This window comes from Mobula hypostoma, chromosome 23 (genome assembly GCF_963921235.1).
Source record: "Mobula hypostoma chromosome 23, sMobHyp1.1, whole genome shotgun sequence".
Lineage (NCBI taxonomy): Eukaryota > Metazoa > Chordata > Chondrichthyes > Myliobatiformes > Myliobatidae > Mobula > Mobula hypostoma.
This window is the reverse complement of record NC_086119.1, coordinates 31,435,390-31,447,996: the sequence shown is the minus strand read 5'-3', so window position 1 is coordinate 31,447,996 and position 12,607 is coordinate 31,435,390. Positions and strand designations below refer to the sequence as shown.

Genomic DNA, 12,607 nt, shown 5'->3' with positions numbered 1-12,607 from the left:
CTGTACTTCAATTTCCAAAAGGCGCTTTGTAAGATGCTATATGAAAGGCTGTTGTGATTAAAAATGAATGTAGGAGGTGAGGCATTGGTGAGCGTTCAGGACTGGCTGGCAAACAGAAAGTAGCGAATAAGCGTAAAGAAATCTCCCTCTGGTTGGCAAGCTGTAATGAGCTCCACAGGGACTGGTGTTCAGGCCTCCTGTACGTACCAGTGACTTGGATGATGGCACTGACAGTACGCTTGCTAAACCTGTTGGCGGCACAAAGATAGAATGAAAAGTGAGTGTGAAGGGAACTTGAGGCTCCAAAGAGTTGAGGAAAGATTAAATGATTGTGCAAAGGTCTGGCAAATGGAGAATAATGTGGGAAAAAAGAGGTTGACTATTTTGGCAGAAATCTCAAGGCTCATATTCTCAACATTGGTGCTCCAGAAGGTTGGGTCCTCAGCTCCCTACTCTACTCCTTGTACACTGCCTGGCCTGATTCTGCTCTAACTCCGTGGTGGTATCAAGTTTGCCATTGTTATCACCGTAGTGGGTCCTATCTCAAATAAGAATGAGTTGGAGTTCAGGAAGGAGATAGAGACGTGTTGTCATGACAACAACCTTTCCCTCAGTGTCATCAAAACAAAAGAACTGGCCATTGACTTCAGAAAGGGGGTGGTACACATGCTCCTGTCTACATCAACAATGCTGAGGTTCAGAGCTTCAAGTTTCTAGGAAGTTTGCTGTGGTTCAACCATAGAGATGCAGCGGCCAAGGATGCCCAAATGCATCCTACTTCCTGAGCAGGCTAAAGAGTTTTGGCATGCTCCCATCAACCCTTCCCAATTTGTTTTTGATGCACCGCAGAAAGCATCCTAACTGGAAGCATCACAACTCCAGCCGTGACCACAAGCAATTGCAGAGTTGTGGACACAGCTCAGCACATCACAAAAACCAGCCTCCCCTCGATCGACTCTGTCTGTACTTTTCGCAGCCTCGGTAAAGCAGCCAACATATCAAACACCCCACCCACCCCAGGCATTCTCTCTTCTCCCCTCTCCCATCGTGCTGAAGATACAAAGGCTTGAAAGCACATACCACCAGGCTGAGTAACACCTATCCTGCTGTTATAAGATGATAGAATGGTTCACACCGTATGTAAGGTAAGCTATTCACAGTAACTCGGTACATGTAAGGGTAATAAACCAACTCCAATTCCAGGAATATTTAAAATTAAGTATGTTATCTAAAGTGTGAGAGACTGGGGAGTTACAAGGTGCAGAAGGATCTGACTTTCAGAAGACAAATATGTGGTACAGTAAGTAATTAGGAAAACTATAAGGATGTTATTTATTGAAAGGGAAATTGAATAAAACGAGTCATGTTTATTGTCATTTAAGTTTATACACGTATACTGTCAAACAAGACCACATTTCTCCAGACCAGGGTGTAAAGCACAGTACTACACATAACACATGATTACTCAGGAAAGTCAGATTTAAGTCTACACGTGATTTCCGCATAAATAAAGAGCATAAATTAAATATTGTGGGGTATAGAACAAATTAACTGGTGAGGTTCTGTTAGAAGGTTTTGCCTCAGCTCATTGCCTTACCTTCTTTTAATTGCTTAAAGGGGTTTGTAGATATATTAATTATTGTAAAAATGAATCATTTCAATTTTCATTGACTTAATGATTTTGGAATACTTCTGACTGTAGGGACACGAACAATTATTTAGTGTCCTTGACAGGTTTGACGTTCAGTCGAGCAGAGGGCAGAGCTTAGCCAGTTGCTAAAATTGCCCCAGTTTCTTACCATGGATCACCGTGGTAACACTGCGGATAGCGTGCCACTGTTGGAGTTCAGAACTCAATTCCAGCGTCCTCTGTAAGAGAGTCTGCACCTCCTCCCCATGGAATGTGTGGGATTTCCCCCGGGTGCTGCCATTTGCTCCCACAGTCCAAAGATGTAGCGGGGAGGCTAAGTGGTTGTTGTAAATTGTTCCGTGATTAGGTTGGGGTTAAATCGGGATTGTCGGCACAGCTCAAAGGCCCAGAAGGGCCTACTCTGCTGTGTTTCGCTAAATAACTAAACACTTTGCAGGCTGGTATACTCACACAGGTCCCTGGCACCACATGGTCCCTTGCCATTTAGGACCAAGACATTATGAGCTACTTCCAATATAACTGGAGACACCTCCTGGCAAAGGCAGACATCAGCGATGAAAATCGCCCTTGGTTTCAGTGTGATAGCATGTTCATTGGGGAAAAGGGTGTGTGAAGGCCAAAACCTCAGACATAAAACATAGAACATAGAAAACCTACAGAATAATACAGGCCCTTCGGCCCACAAAGCTGTGTTGAACATGCCCTTACCTTAGAAATTACCCAGGGTTACCCATAGCCCACTATTTTTTCTAAGCTCCATACACAAACTCATGGTTCACCAGGCAACAATAATCTCTGCTCTTCTATTTATTTCCACAGCATAGAAAGAAGCCACAAATTCTGTCTTCATAAAATTTTCCAGTTTCACAGGAAGGATTGGTGAACCAACATCAGTGTTCTCTCCCCCCCTGCCACCCCCAGGCCAACATCACCAGCAGTGAGGCTCTGTTTACACTCAGTCACCTCCATTCAGAGGGCCACATGGTTTGCAGGCCCAACCTCAGGCTCGCAATACAAGTACTCTGCTCTGTCGCAGGAAGGAGTTAACAGGCTGGCAGACAAGAGCGTGCTCAAAGCGCCCCCACTGACTGTCCAGAATCCCTGGCCCAAGCCGGTTCAAAGTGGAAAAGGAGCCTTCGAGGGTGAGAATGAGAACTGCAGATCCATGCATGGCCAGTGCACAGAAGCCTTGTGTGAGTCAGGGAAGGAGCACACCACCTCACAAACAACCACTTGCCACTTCAAGCACCTCGTCCCCATCCCGTGGAGGAGTCTGTGGCCTCACTAACCACCTCAGAAATCACAGACCTGGAGTGAAAACTGATTATCCTTAAGTGATTGCTTATGAAAAAAAATATCAAGACACCATTAACCCACAAGTATGTTTATTGGTAAATTAGCTTGGACTACTGTGTTCAGTTCTGGTCACCTCACTACAGGAAGGATGTGGAAACTACAGAAAGGGTGCAGAGGAGATTTACAAGGATGTTGCCTGGATTGGGGAGAATGCCATATGAGAATAGGTTGGGTGAACTCGGCCTTTTCTCCTTGGAGCAGCGGAGGATGAGAGGTGACTTGATAGAGGTGTACAAGATAATGAGGGGCATTGATCATGTGAATAGTCAAAGGTTTTTTCCCAAGGCTGAAATAGCTAGCACGAGCGGGCATAGTTTTAAGGTGCTTGGAAGTAGGTATAGAGGAGATGTCAGGGGTAAGTTTTTTTACACAGAGAGTGGTGAGTGCGTGGAATGGGCTGCCGACGACGGTGGTGGAGGCGGATACGATAGGGTCTTTTGAGAGACTCCTGGACAGGTACATGGAGCTTAGAAAAATAGAGGGATATGGGTAACCCTAGGTAATTTCTAAGGTAAGGGCATGTTCGGCACAGCACTGTGGGCCGAAGGGCCTGTATTGTGCTGTAGGATTTCTATGTTTCTATGTACTAAGGCACAGTGAAAAATTTTGTTTTGCATGCCATCATTACATATTTTTTTCAAATCAATACATTGAGGGAGTGCAAGGGAAATGCAATAACGAGAATGCAGAATAAAGAGTGTCCTGACGAAGGGTCTCGGCCTGGAACGTCAACTGTACCTCTTCCTATAGATGCTGCCTGGCCTGCTGCGTTCACTGGCATTTTTTGTGTGTGTTGCAGAGTAAAGTGTTGGAGCTGCAGAGAAAGTGCATTGCAGGCAGGCAGTAAGCAGCAAGACCATGATGAGATAGATCGTGAGGTCGAGTTCATCTTATCATTTAATTGTTTTATAACTGCAAATTAGAGAAACTGTTCTTGAGCCTAGTGGTATGTACTTTCTGGTATCTGTATCGTCTACCCAGTGGGAAGGAGGAGAACAGAGAATGTCTGGGGTTGGTAGGATTACGCTGGACACTTGACCAAGGCATCAAGAAGTGTAGACAAAGTCCTTGGAGGAAGGGTTGTTTCTTTGTGATGTGCTGACCTGTGTCCTCAACTCTCTGCAGTTTCTTGCGGTCTCAGCTGAGTGGCTGCCATACCAAACTGTGATGCATCTGGATAGGATGCTTTCCATGGTGCAATATTAAAACATGGTGAGGGCAAAAGGAGACACGCCAAATTTCTTTGCCTACCGAGGATGTAGAGGAGCTGGTGTGCTTTCTTGGCCGAGATGTCTACCTGCTGACAAAGTGAGTTAATGTGGGAAAAGGTGATTAGTCAGAAAACAGTAGGGAATCCAGGAGACTGAACAGTCCCGGAACTACTCCGTGGATAAAGTTGTAAATCTTCAAACCTTCGTCATCCCCAAGTATTTGCTTTCATCTTAATGACAGGGAAAAAAATAAATAAATAAATGTTGCTGTGGAGTTTTTCAAAACCCATTTCTCCTGAACATCTGTCCATGAAGTGTGACATACTTGACTTTGCTTGTCTGTTTTGCTGATGGTGCAGTTAGCACCTTTAAGCTAATCGACATGCACTGACTCGGACCAGTTGTTGATGCACACATTATTGACCGTGTGGAACTGGTGACCACTCAGTTCACTATTGGCACTGTGTTAGTTTTTTTTTTGAACATTACTACAATGTTTGCACAGAGAGTGTAAACCATGATTAATTCCAGGCTGCAGATGGACCTGTTCATGCCTGCTTTGCCTAAGTCGCTGCCTGTGACAGGTACAAAGGATAAAAAAATGAATGTTTATTTAATGCTGAATCCCATGGATTATACACTAAACATTTTCTGCATTATTTAAATTTCTTACATTATAAACAGATATATTTAAAATTTTCAGATAGAGAAAAGTGAACAAACTATACACTGCTTTTAGAGAAAATATACAATTAGCACAAAATTTCAGCTACTTGCCCAACATCATTGCCCTTTAGGACCACAAAGCCTTCCTGAAGCAAAAAGAGTCTGATTGTTCTTAAGAGAGCTTCAACTCAGTCCTCTATAAGAGTGACAAACAAGAGAGAAGCTGCAGGTGCCGGAAATCCAAACAACACATACAAGATGTCGGAGGAACTCAGCAGGCCAGGCAGCATCTATGGTAAAAAGTACAGCTGATAATTCAGGCCGAGGTTTTTTGCCCCAAGACATCGACTTTACTTTTTTCCCATAGATCTGACTGGCCTGCTGAGTCCCTCCGGCATCTTGTGTGTGTTACCTCTTTGCAGGTATGTCTTAATTAACGTGACGCAGAAGTTCACACCTGCTCACATTTGTTTTATTTAAGCCTTCTACGTCCTTGCCGAAAATGACCCGGCTGCTTTGTGCCTGTGATGGTGCTCTTAGTCGAGTTTTCATTGCATCTGTGCAATACATGTACGTATGACAGTGAACCTCTACGTACACATAGAGTAGGAATCAGCTGTAGAAAAACTTGGTTTTTAAGTGGGGTTTCATACATGTCAAAGGTAAATTTCTCATCGAGCGGTTAGACCATAAGATAAAGGAGCAGAATTAAGCCGTTCAGCACGTCAAATCTACTCCACCATTCCATCATGGCTGACACATTTCCCTTTCAATCCCATTCTCCTGCCTTCTCCCCGGAACTTTTCACACCCTCACTTATCAAGAACCTATCAACGTCGCCCTTAAATACTCCCAATGACCCGGCCTCCACAGCCGCCTGTGGCAATGAATTCCACAGATTCACCACCCTCTGGCTAAAGAAATTCCTCCTCATCTCTGTTCTAAACAGACGATCCTCCATTCTGAGGCTGTGCCCTTTGCTCCTAGGCTCCCCCATTATGGGAAACATCCTCTTCACTTCCACTCTATCTAGGCCTTCCAATATTAAATAAGTTTTAATGATATCTAATAGTTCTCTTTTTTAACTATTTAAGAACAGGACTCTCAACTTACATTAACCTGTGATCAGCAATACTCCCATTATGTAGACAAATGGTCACATCTCTGGCAGCTGCAAGCATATTTTCAACTTGAGCATCTCCAGTAGCACCATACCAGACAATAATGTGTGTAGGTGGCAGATGAAAATAAAATCTATCCTGAGAGGCCTTGATTCCACTCCCATCAAGAGCTTCATAATGACTGCACATGCAATAAACACATTAAAGGATCAGTTTGTGCCTGAAAAACCACTAATGCTTTGTTGAAGGGTCATTAAACGACACATCCTCATGATGCTCCTGGAGGTGGGAAGCCTGATGGATTATAGACAAGCAGCACAGTGGCTTAGGTCTGAAAAAATGTACATTTGATTCTAGAGTTGACAGTTTTACAATCTATCCTGTAATAATCAGCAGCAAGCAAACACATTATGTAGGTTTCTGATATTTCACTATAACTGTAATTAATTAATCTGCACTGTCATGTTAATCTACGCGTTGGATACATTCCAGAAACTCCAAGGCAGGTTGCTGTTTAAACTTCCTGCACAGAAACATAAATCAAAACGAGCACCTTTGGGGCTGATTTTGACAGGTTGTCCAACGTTGTTTCAAGCTGTTATACTGCGGATTGCTCAGAGGTGGTGGAAGGTGCAGAACATTGTAATTACAGTCAGAAACAATGTTCTCCATTTTTATGGGGTAAAGACAGTAAAACCATCCACGTTCCTCCCTTGGACCAACGAAGCCGAGAGCAACCTCCCGATTTGCCAGCTTGCACTGCGCCACCTGCTTTGGCGTTACATGCCGCTCGGAGTTGGGCGAGGCGAGAACGTGAGGCCGCCACAGACTCAACAGGGAACTCTGCAGCTGGAACAATGTGGGACAAAGTCAATTGCAACAGAAGGGAATGGCTGTAAGATCCAAATAAGAGCTTAGACAACTTTGTTCCCAAAAACGTTCTTGGGGCAGCAAGGGGGCTCAATCCCTTTACAATGCCTCGGATTTTTTTTAAGAATTTCAGCTTTGAAGCCCCTCTGCAGCTTGGGGGAGATAAGATAAAGCCAGCAATTCTGTTACTATGTGGGCAGGGTCATTTTGGTCAGCCTGTATGATCCTCACAATCTGGAAGTCCCATCCATGGTTCCCTGATAGACTACACCAATATGACTGCCATAATCAACCAGCCCTTCTTGTTTCTTCACTGCGTTGCCTGTGGCACTGTAATTTAAAGGGTGGCACAGTGGCAAGGCTTTATGGGGTTCAATTCCCACCACTGTCTGTAAGGAGATTGTACGTTCTGCTCGTGACCGCATGGGTGTCCTCCGGGTGCTCCAGTTTCCTCAGACGTACAGTACAGTTAGGGTTAGGGAGTTGTGAGCATGCTGTGTTGGCACCAAAAGTGTGGTGACATCTGTGGGCTGCCAAGCATAATCTTCGCTGATTTGATTTGACACAAAATGACCGATTTCACTGCCTGTTTTGATGTAAGTGTGAAAAATAAAGCTAATCCTTATTTTAAGAAATTCTTGGTTTTTTTGGCACGTTTTTAACATTTGGAAATACCGTTGTCTGATTGTTTCACAAATTGTGGGACACGTTGCACTTTGTTTGAAAGTAATAGCCTGTGTTGTATTTATTTGTCTTTCTAGAACTGCCAAGGTCGGACCTTCTGAGTGTGGCTGATGAGATGTGGCTGGCGTTGAATGTCGTGTCTGGTGGTGGAAGTTTCTCCAGCTCTCAGCCCATTGGAGTCACCAAGATCGCCAAGTCAGTTATTGCTCCACTTGCTGACCACAATATCTCCGTGTTCATGCTCTCCACCTATCAAACAGACTTCATCCTGGTAAGATCCTTCTGCACCTTTTCCTTGGATGTGCACTGCGTCAGTTTCAACATAGAAAGTTACAGCACACTACCGGCCCTTCGGCCCACTTTGTTGGCTGATCTATAAGGTCAATCTAACGCTTCCCTCCCATATGCCCTCAATTTTTCTATCGTCCATGTGTCCATCTAAGAGTATCGTAAATGTCCCTAATGTATGTTGCATCTACCACCATCCCTGGCAGTGCGTTTGATGCACCCGCCACTGTCTGTGTAAATAACTTACTTCTAACATTCCCCACCCCCCCCATACTTTCCTCCAGTCATCTTAAAATTATGCCCCCTCGTATTTCCCATTTCCGCCCTGGGAAAAAAGGCTCTGGCTTTCCTCTCGATCTATGCTCTTTATCATCTTGTACACCTCATGCCATGCCTGAATAGAGAGCAAAAAGTTCTAAGACGCTTGAGACTTTCTTAGTGCTGGACTAGTAGAATTTCTACACTTTAAGTTTCATTTTTTTTAGATCTTACCCTAAATTATAAGTCTAAAAGGAGCTCAGGAACTTGGACCTTGGGGAGTGGAAGGAAAGGAATCAAGTCATATATCATTTCATCAGACAGTTTTCCGAAATTATTGATAGCGAATTATAAACTCATGAGACCATAAAACACAGGAACAGAATTAGGTAATTCGATCCACCACATATGGTCTACCATTCCATCATGGCTGATTTATTATCCCTCTTAATCCCACTCTCCTTCCTTCTCTCAAATTCTTTGACGCCCTTCCTAATCAAGAACTTAGCTTCAATACACCCAGTGACTTGGCCTCCACAGACATCTGTGGCAGTGAATTCCACAGATTTACCACCATTTGGTTAAAGAAATTCCTCCTCATCTCCGTTCTAATGGGCTGCCCTTTCCTCGGAAGCATTGTCCGCTGGAGAAAATATCCTTTCCATGGCCGCTTAAATGATTGCTGTTTTAAACGTAGTCTCTTGTTAAAATCTATGCTCGACCAGATAGGTTGGGGCAAGACTTTGTGGTGATGTAACGAAATTGAACTAACAGACATTGTCCAATTCTTTTATGTGTTTGTAAGTGTCATATTAGGAGCATGCATATAATTGTGTACCCAGGTGCACAGATGGGTTATTTTGAGGGACCAGGGAGTGGGCTGTATAGATGTGGGTTATTTAAGTAACGATTACAGATCTGTGGAAGGAGGCTGCATCTTGATCTGTATTTTCAGGACCACAATCCATAGAGACGTTACAGTGTCAAATTTCTACACGGACCTGCGTCATGCGCCACGGTTGTCACCACCTTCATCGAGACCTGTGTGGATGAGCGTGTGCCTTTCGAGACCATACTGTACATATCCAAACCAAAAGCCATGGCTGAATCAGGAGATTTGTAGTCTGCTGAGGGCTAGATCTGTGGCGTTCCAGACCAGTGATCCAGAACTGTAGAAGCACAACCTGCGGAAGGGTATTTTAAGGGCAAAAAGCAACAACTCAGATTGAGGTTAGAGATGGAATTGGATGCATGCCTGCTCTGGTAGGGCGTGCAGGCCATGAATTCCTACAAACCGTAACATCGTGAATGGCCGTGATGCTTGCTCCCACATGAGTTGAGTGCCTTTTACGCACACTTTGAAAAGGAGAATAGAACAGCACCTGGGTGAATCCCTGCAGTGCCCGGTGATCCTGTGATCTCTGTCTCAGAGGCCGATGACAGAACTTCTTTCAAGAGTTTGAACCCTCGCACGGAGTCAGGCCCTAATGACGTACCCGGTAGGGCACTGAAAACCTGTGCCATCCAACTGGCGGGTGTGTTCAAGGGCATCTTCAATCTCCCACTGATGCATTCGGAGCTTCCCACCTGTTTCAAAAGGGTGACCATCAAGAAGAGCAGGGTGAGGTGCCACAACAACTATCACCCAGTGGCACTCACGTCTACTGTGATGAAGGGCTTTGAGAGGTTGATCATAGCTAGAATCAACTCCTTTCTAAGCAAGGATCTGGACCCGCTGCAATTGGCCTATCTCCACGACAGATCTGCAGCGTATACAATCTCACTGGCTCTCCACACAGCCTTGGATCACCTGGACAATAGTAATACCTACATCAGGCTGCTCTTTATTGGCTACACCTCAACACAATCATACCCTCAGTTCAAATCAACAAGCTCCCAAACCTGGGCTTATGTACCTGTCTCTGCAAATGGATCCTTGACTTCCTCATCGGGAGATCACAGTCCGTGCAGATCTGAAATAATATCTTCTCCTCGCTGACAGTCAACACTGGCACACCTCAGTGATTCATGGTTAGCCCACTGCTCTCCTCTCTCTGCACCCACGACTGTGTGGCTAGGCACAGCTCAAATGCCATCTATAAATTTGCCAACAACACAGCTATTGTTGGTAGAATTTCAGGTGGTGTGGAGAAAGCGTACAGGAGTGAGATAGATCAGCTGGTTGAGTGTTGTCACTGCAACAACCTTGCACTCAACTTTAGTAAGACCAAGGAATTGATTGTGGACTTCAGGAAGGGGAAGTCGAGGGAATGCACACCAGTCCTCATCGAGGGATCAGAAGTGGAAAGAGTGAGCAGTTTCAAGTTACTTGGTGTCAACATCTCTGAAGATCTATCCTGGGCCCAACGTATTGCAGCAATTACAAAGAAGGCATGGCAGCGTATATATTTCATTAGGAGTTTGAGGAAAGTTAGTATGTCGCCAGAAACACTCGCAGATTTCTACAGATATACCGTGGAGAGCAGTCTAACTGGTTGCATCACCACCTGGTATGAAGGGGCCACTGCACATGATCGGAAGAAGCTGCAGAAAGTTGTAAACTCAGCCAGCTCCATCATGGGCACTTGACTCCCCAGCATCCAGGAGACCTTCAAAAGGAGGCATCCATTATCAAGGAACCTCATCACCCAGGACATGTTGTCTTCTCATTGCTGCCATCAAGGAGGAGGTACAGGAGCCTGAAGACACACACTCGAAGTTTCAGGAACATCTCCTTCTTCACCACTGTCAGATATCTGAATGGACAATGAACACTACCTCAGTATTTGTCCTTCTCTTTTTTCAACACTTACTTAATTTATTTGTGTGTGTGTATACAGCTGCCACAAAACAACAAATTTTACAACATATGCCAGTGGGATTAAAGCTAATTCTGATTCACTAAAAGTATCCACCTTTACTTGACTTTAGAATCAGAATCAGAATCAAGTTTATTATCTCCGGCATATGTTGTGAAATGTGTTAACTTAGCAGCAGTTCAATGCAATACATAATATAGAGGAAGAAGAAAAGAATCAATTAATCAATAAATAAATCGATTACATTATACAAATTTTGAATAGATGAAAAAATGGTGCGAAAACAGAAATAATATATATTTAAAAAGTGAGGTGGTGTTCAAGGGTTCAATGTCCATTTAGGAATCGGATGGCAGAGGGGAAGAAGCTGTTCCTGAATTGCTGAGTGTGTGCCTTCAGGCTTCTGTATCTCCTACCTGATGGTAACAGTGAGAAAAGGGCATGCCCTGGGTGCTGGAGGTCCTTAATAATGGACACTGCCTTTTTGAAATACCGCTGCTTGAAGATGTCCTGGGTACTTTGTAGGCTAGTTCCCAAGATAGAACCAACTAAATTTACAACCCTCTGCAGTTTTTTCCAGTCCTGTGCAGCGGCCCCGGCATACCAGACAGTAATGCAGCCTGTCAGAATGCTCTCCACGGTACATCTGTAGAAGTTTTTGAGTGTTTCTGTCGACATACGAAATCTCTTCAAACTCCTAATGAAGTATAATCACTGTCTTGCCTTCTTTTAAGCTGCATCGATATGTTGGGACCAGGTTAGGTCCTCAGAGATCTTGACACTCAGGAACTTAAAACTGCTCACTCTCTCCACTTCTGATCCCTCAGTGAGGATTGGTATGTGTTTTTTATTTGTTGAAACATTTAGAGTGCCATAATACAATGCGTTTTGCAGCTTTTACACATTATCAAAGTAGCACAAGCCCAACAAGACAAATGAATTGGAAGATCAGTGGTAACTTGGTACAGTTTTAATGGTTACAATGACATCGTTTACTTCAATACTTTGGGTTGACAGTGCTTCATTTAAGTCGCACATGGTTTTCAAACATCTAAGTCTTCACACCCACACTCCGGACACCCTAGGTTGAATGTTAATCAGCATTGTCTCTCTTTAGCTGCATCATGCATATGCAGATATCTCGGGTGAATGAGTTTCCTGGTTTGCAATCAACCCCAATCTGCAGCTCCAGAAAGACCATTGTTCACAGCTACATTTTAAATTCAAAATACAATCCTTGTTCAGGTCTGAAGACTGGCTGCTGTTGAAATTAGTATTTGCTATGTACCATAACTCCAGAATACGTTCTAACATTGTGTCAACCCTTTTGGATAAACTTAAGAATCTTATTGGAACAAATTACTGCAATTCAACTTCCACATAACCCTGTATTATTTTTATTAGGTGATATTGAAGGGATAAAACCGAAACTTAAATTGAATAAATATCAGAAAGAATTTATAAAAATTGCATTGGCAGTAGCTAAGAAGACTATAGCAGTTACTTGGAAATCTGATTCGTATTTAAGTATGGATCGTTGGAATAATGAAATGGCTAGTTCTATTCCACTCGAAAAAATTACTTATAATTTAAGAGATAAATATGTAACATGTTTGAGTATTTGGCGCCCTTATTTACAAAAGATAGGATGGCATATTTAAGTGCTCCGATAAAGACTTTGGT

The 12,607-nt window shown here is 43.7% G+C and overlaps 1 protein-coding gene across 1 annotated transcript in view; it reads left to right on the top strand.

Moving 5' to 3' along the window:
* The window catches only part of LOC134336744 (cytosolic arginine sensor for mTORC1 subunit 2), a 195,793-nt gene that overhangs the window by 148,473 nt on the left and 34,713 nt on the right, over positions 1-12,607 (top strand). Inside the window, exon 3 of the mRNA XM_063031165.1 lies at positions 7,637-7,830. Within this exon, the coding sequence (XP_062887235.1) occupies positions 7,637-7,830 (194 nt within the window). The remainder of the gene's footprint in view (positions 1-7,636; positions 7,831-12,607) is intronic.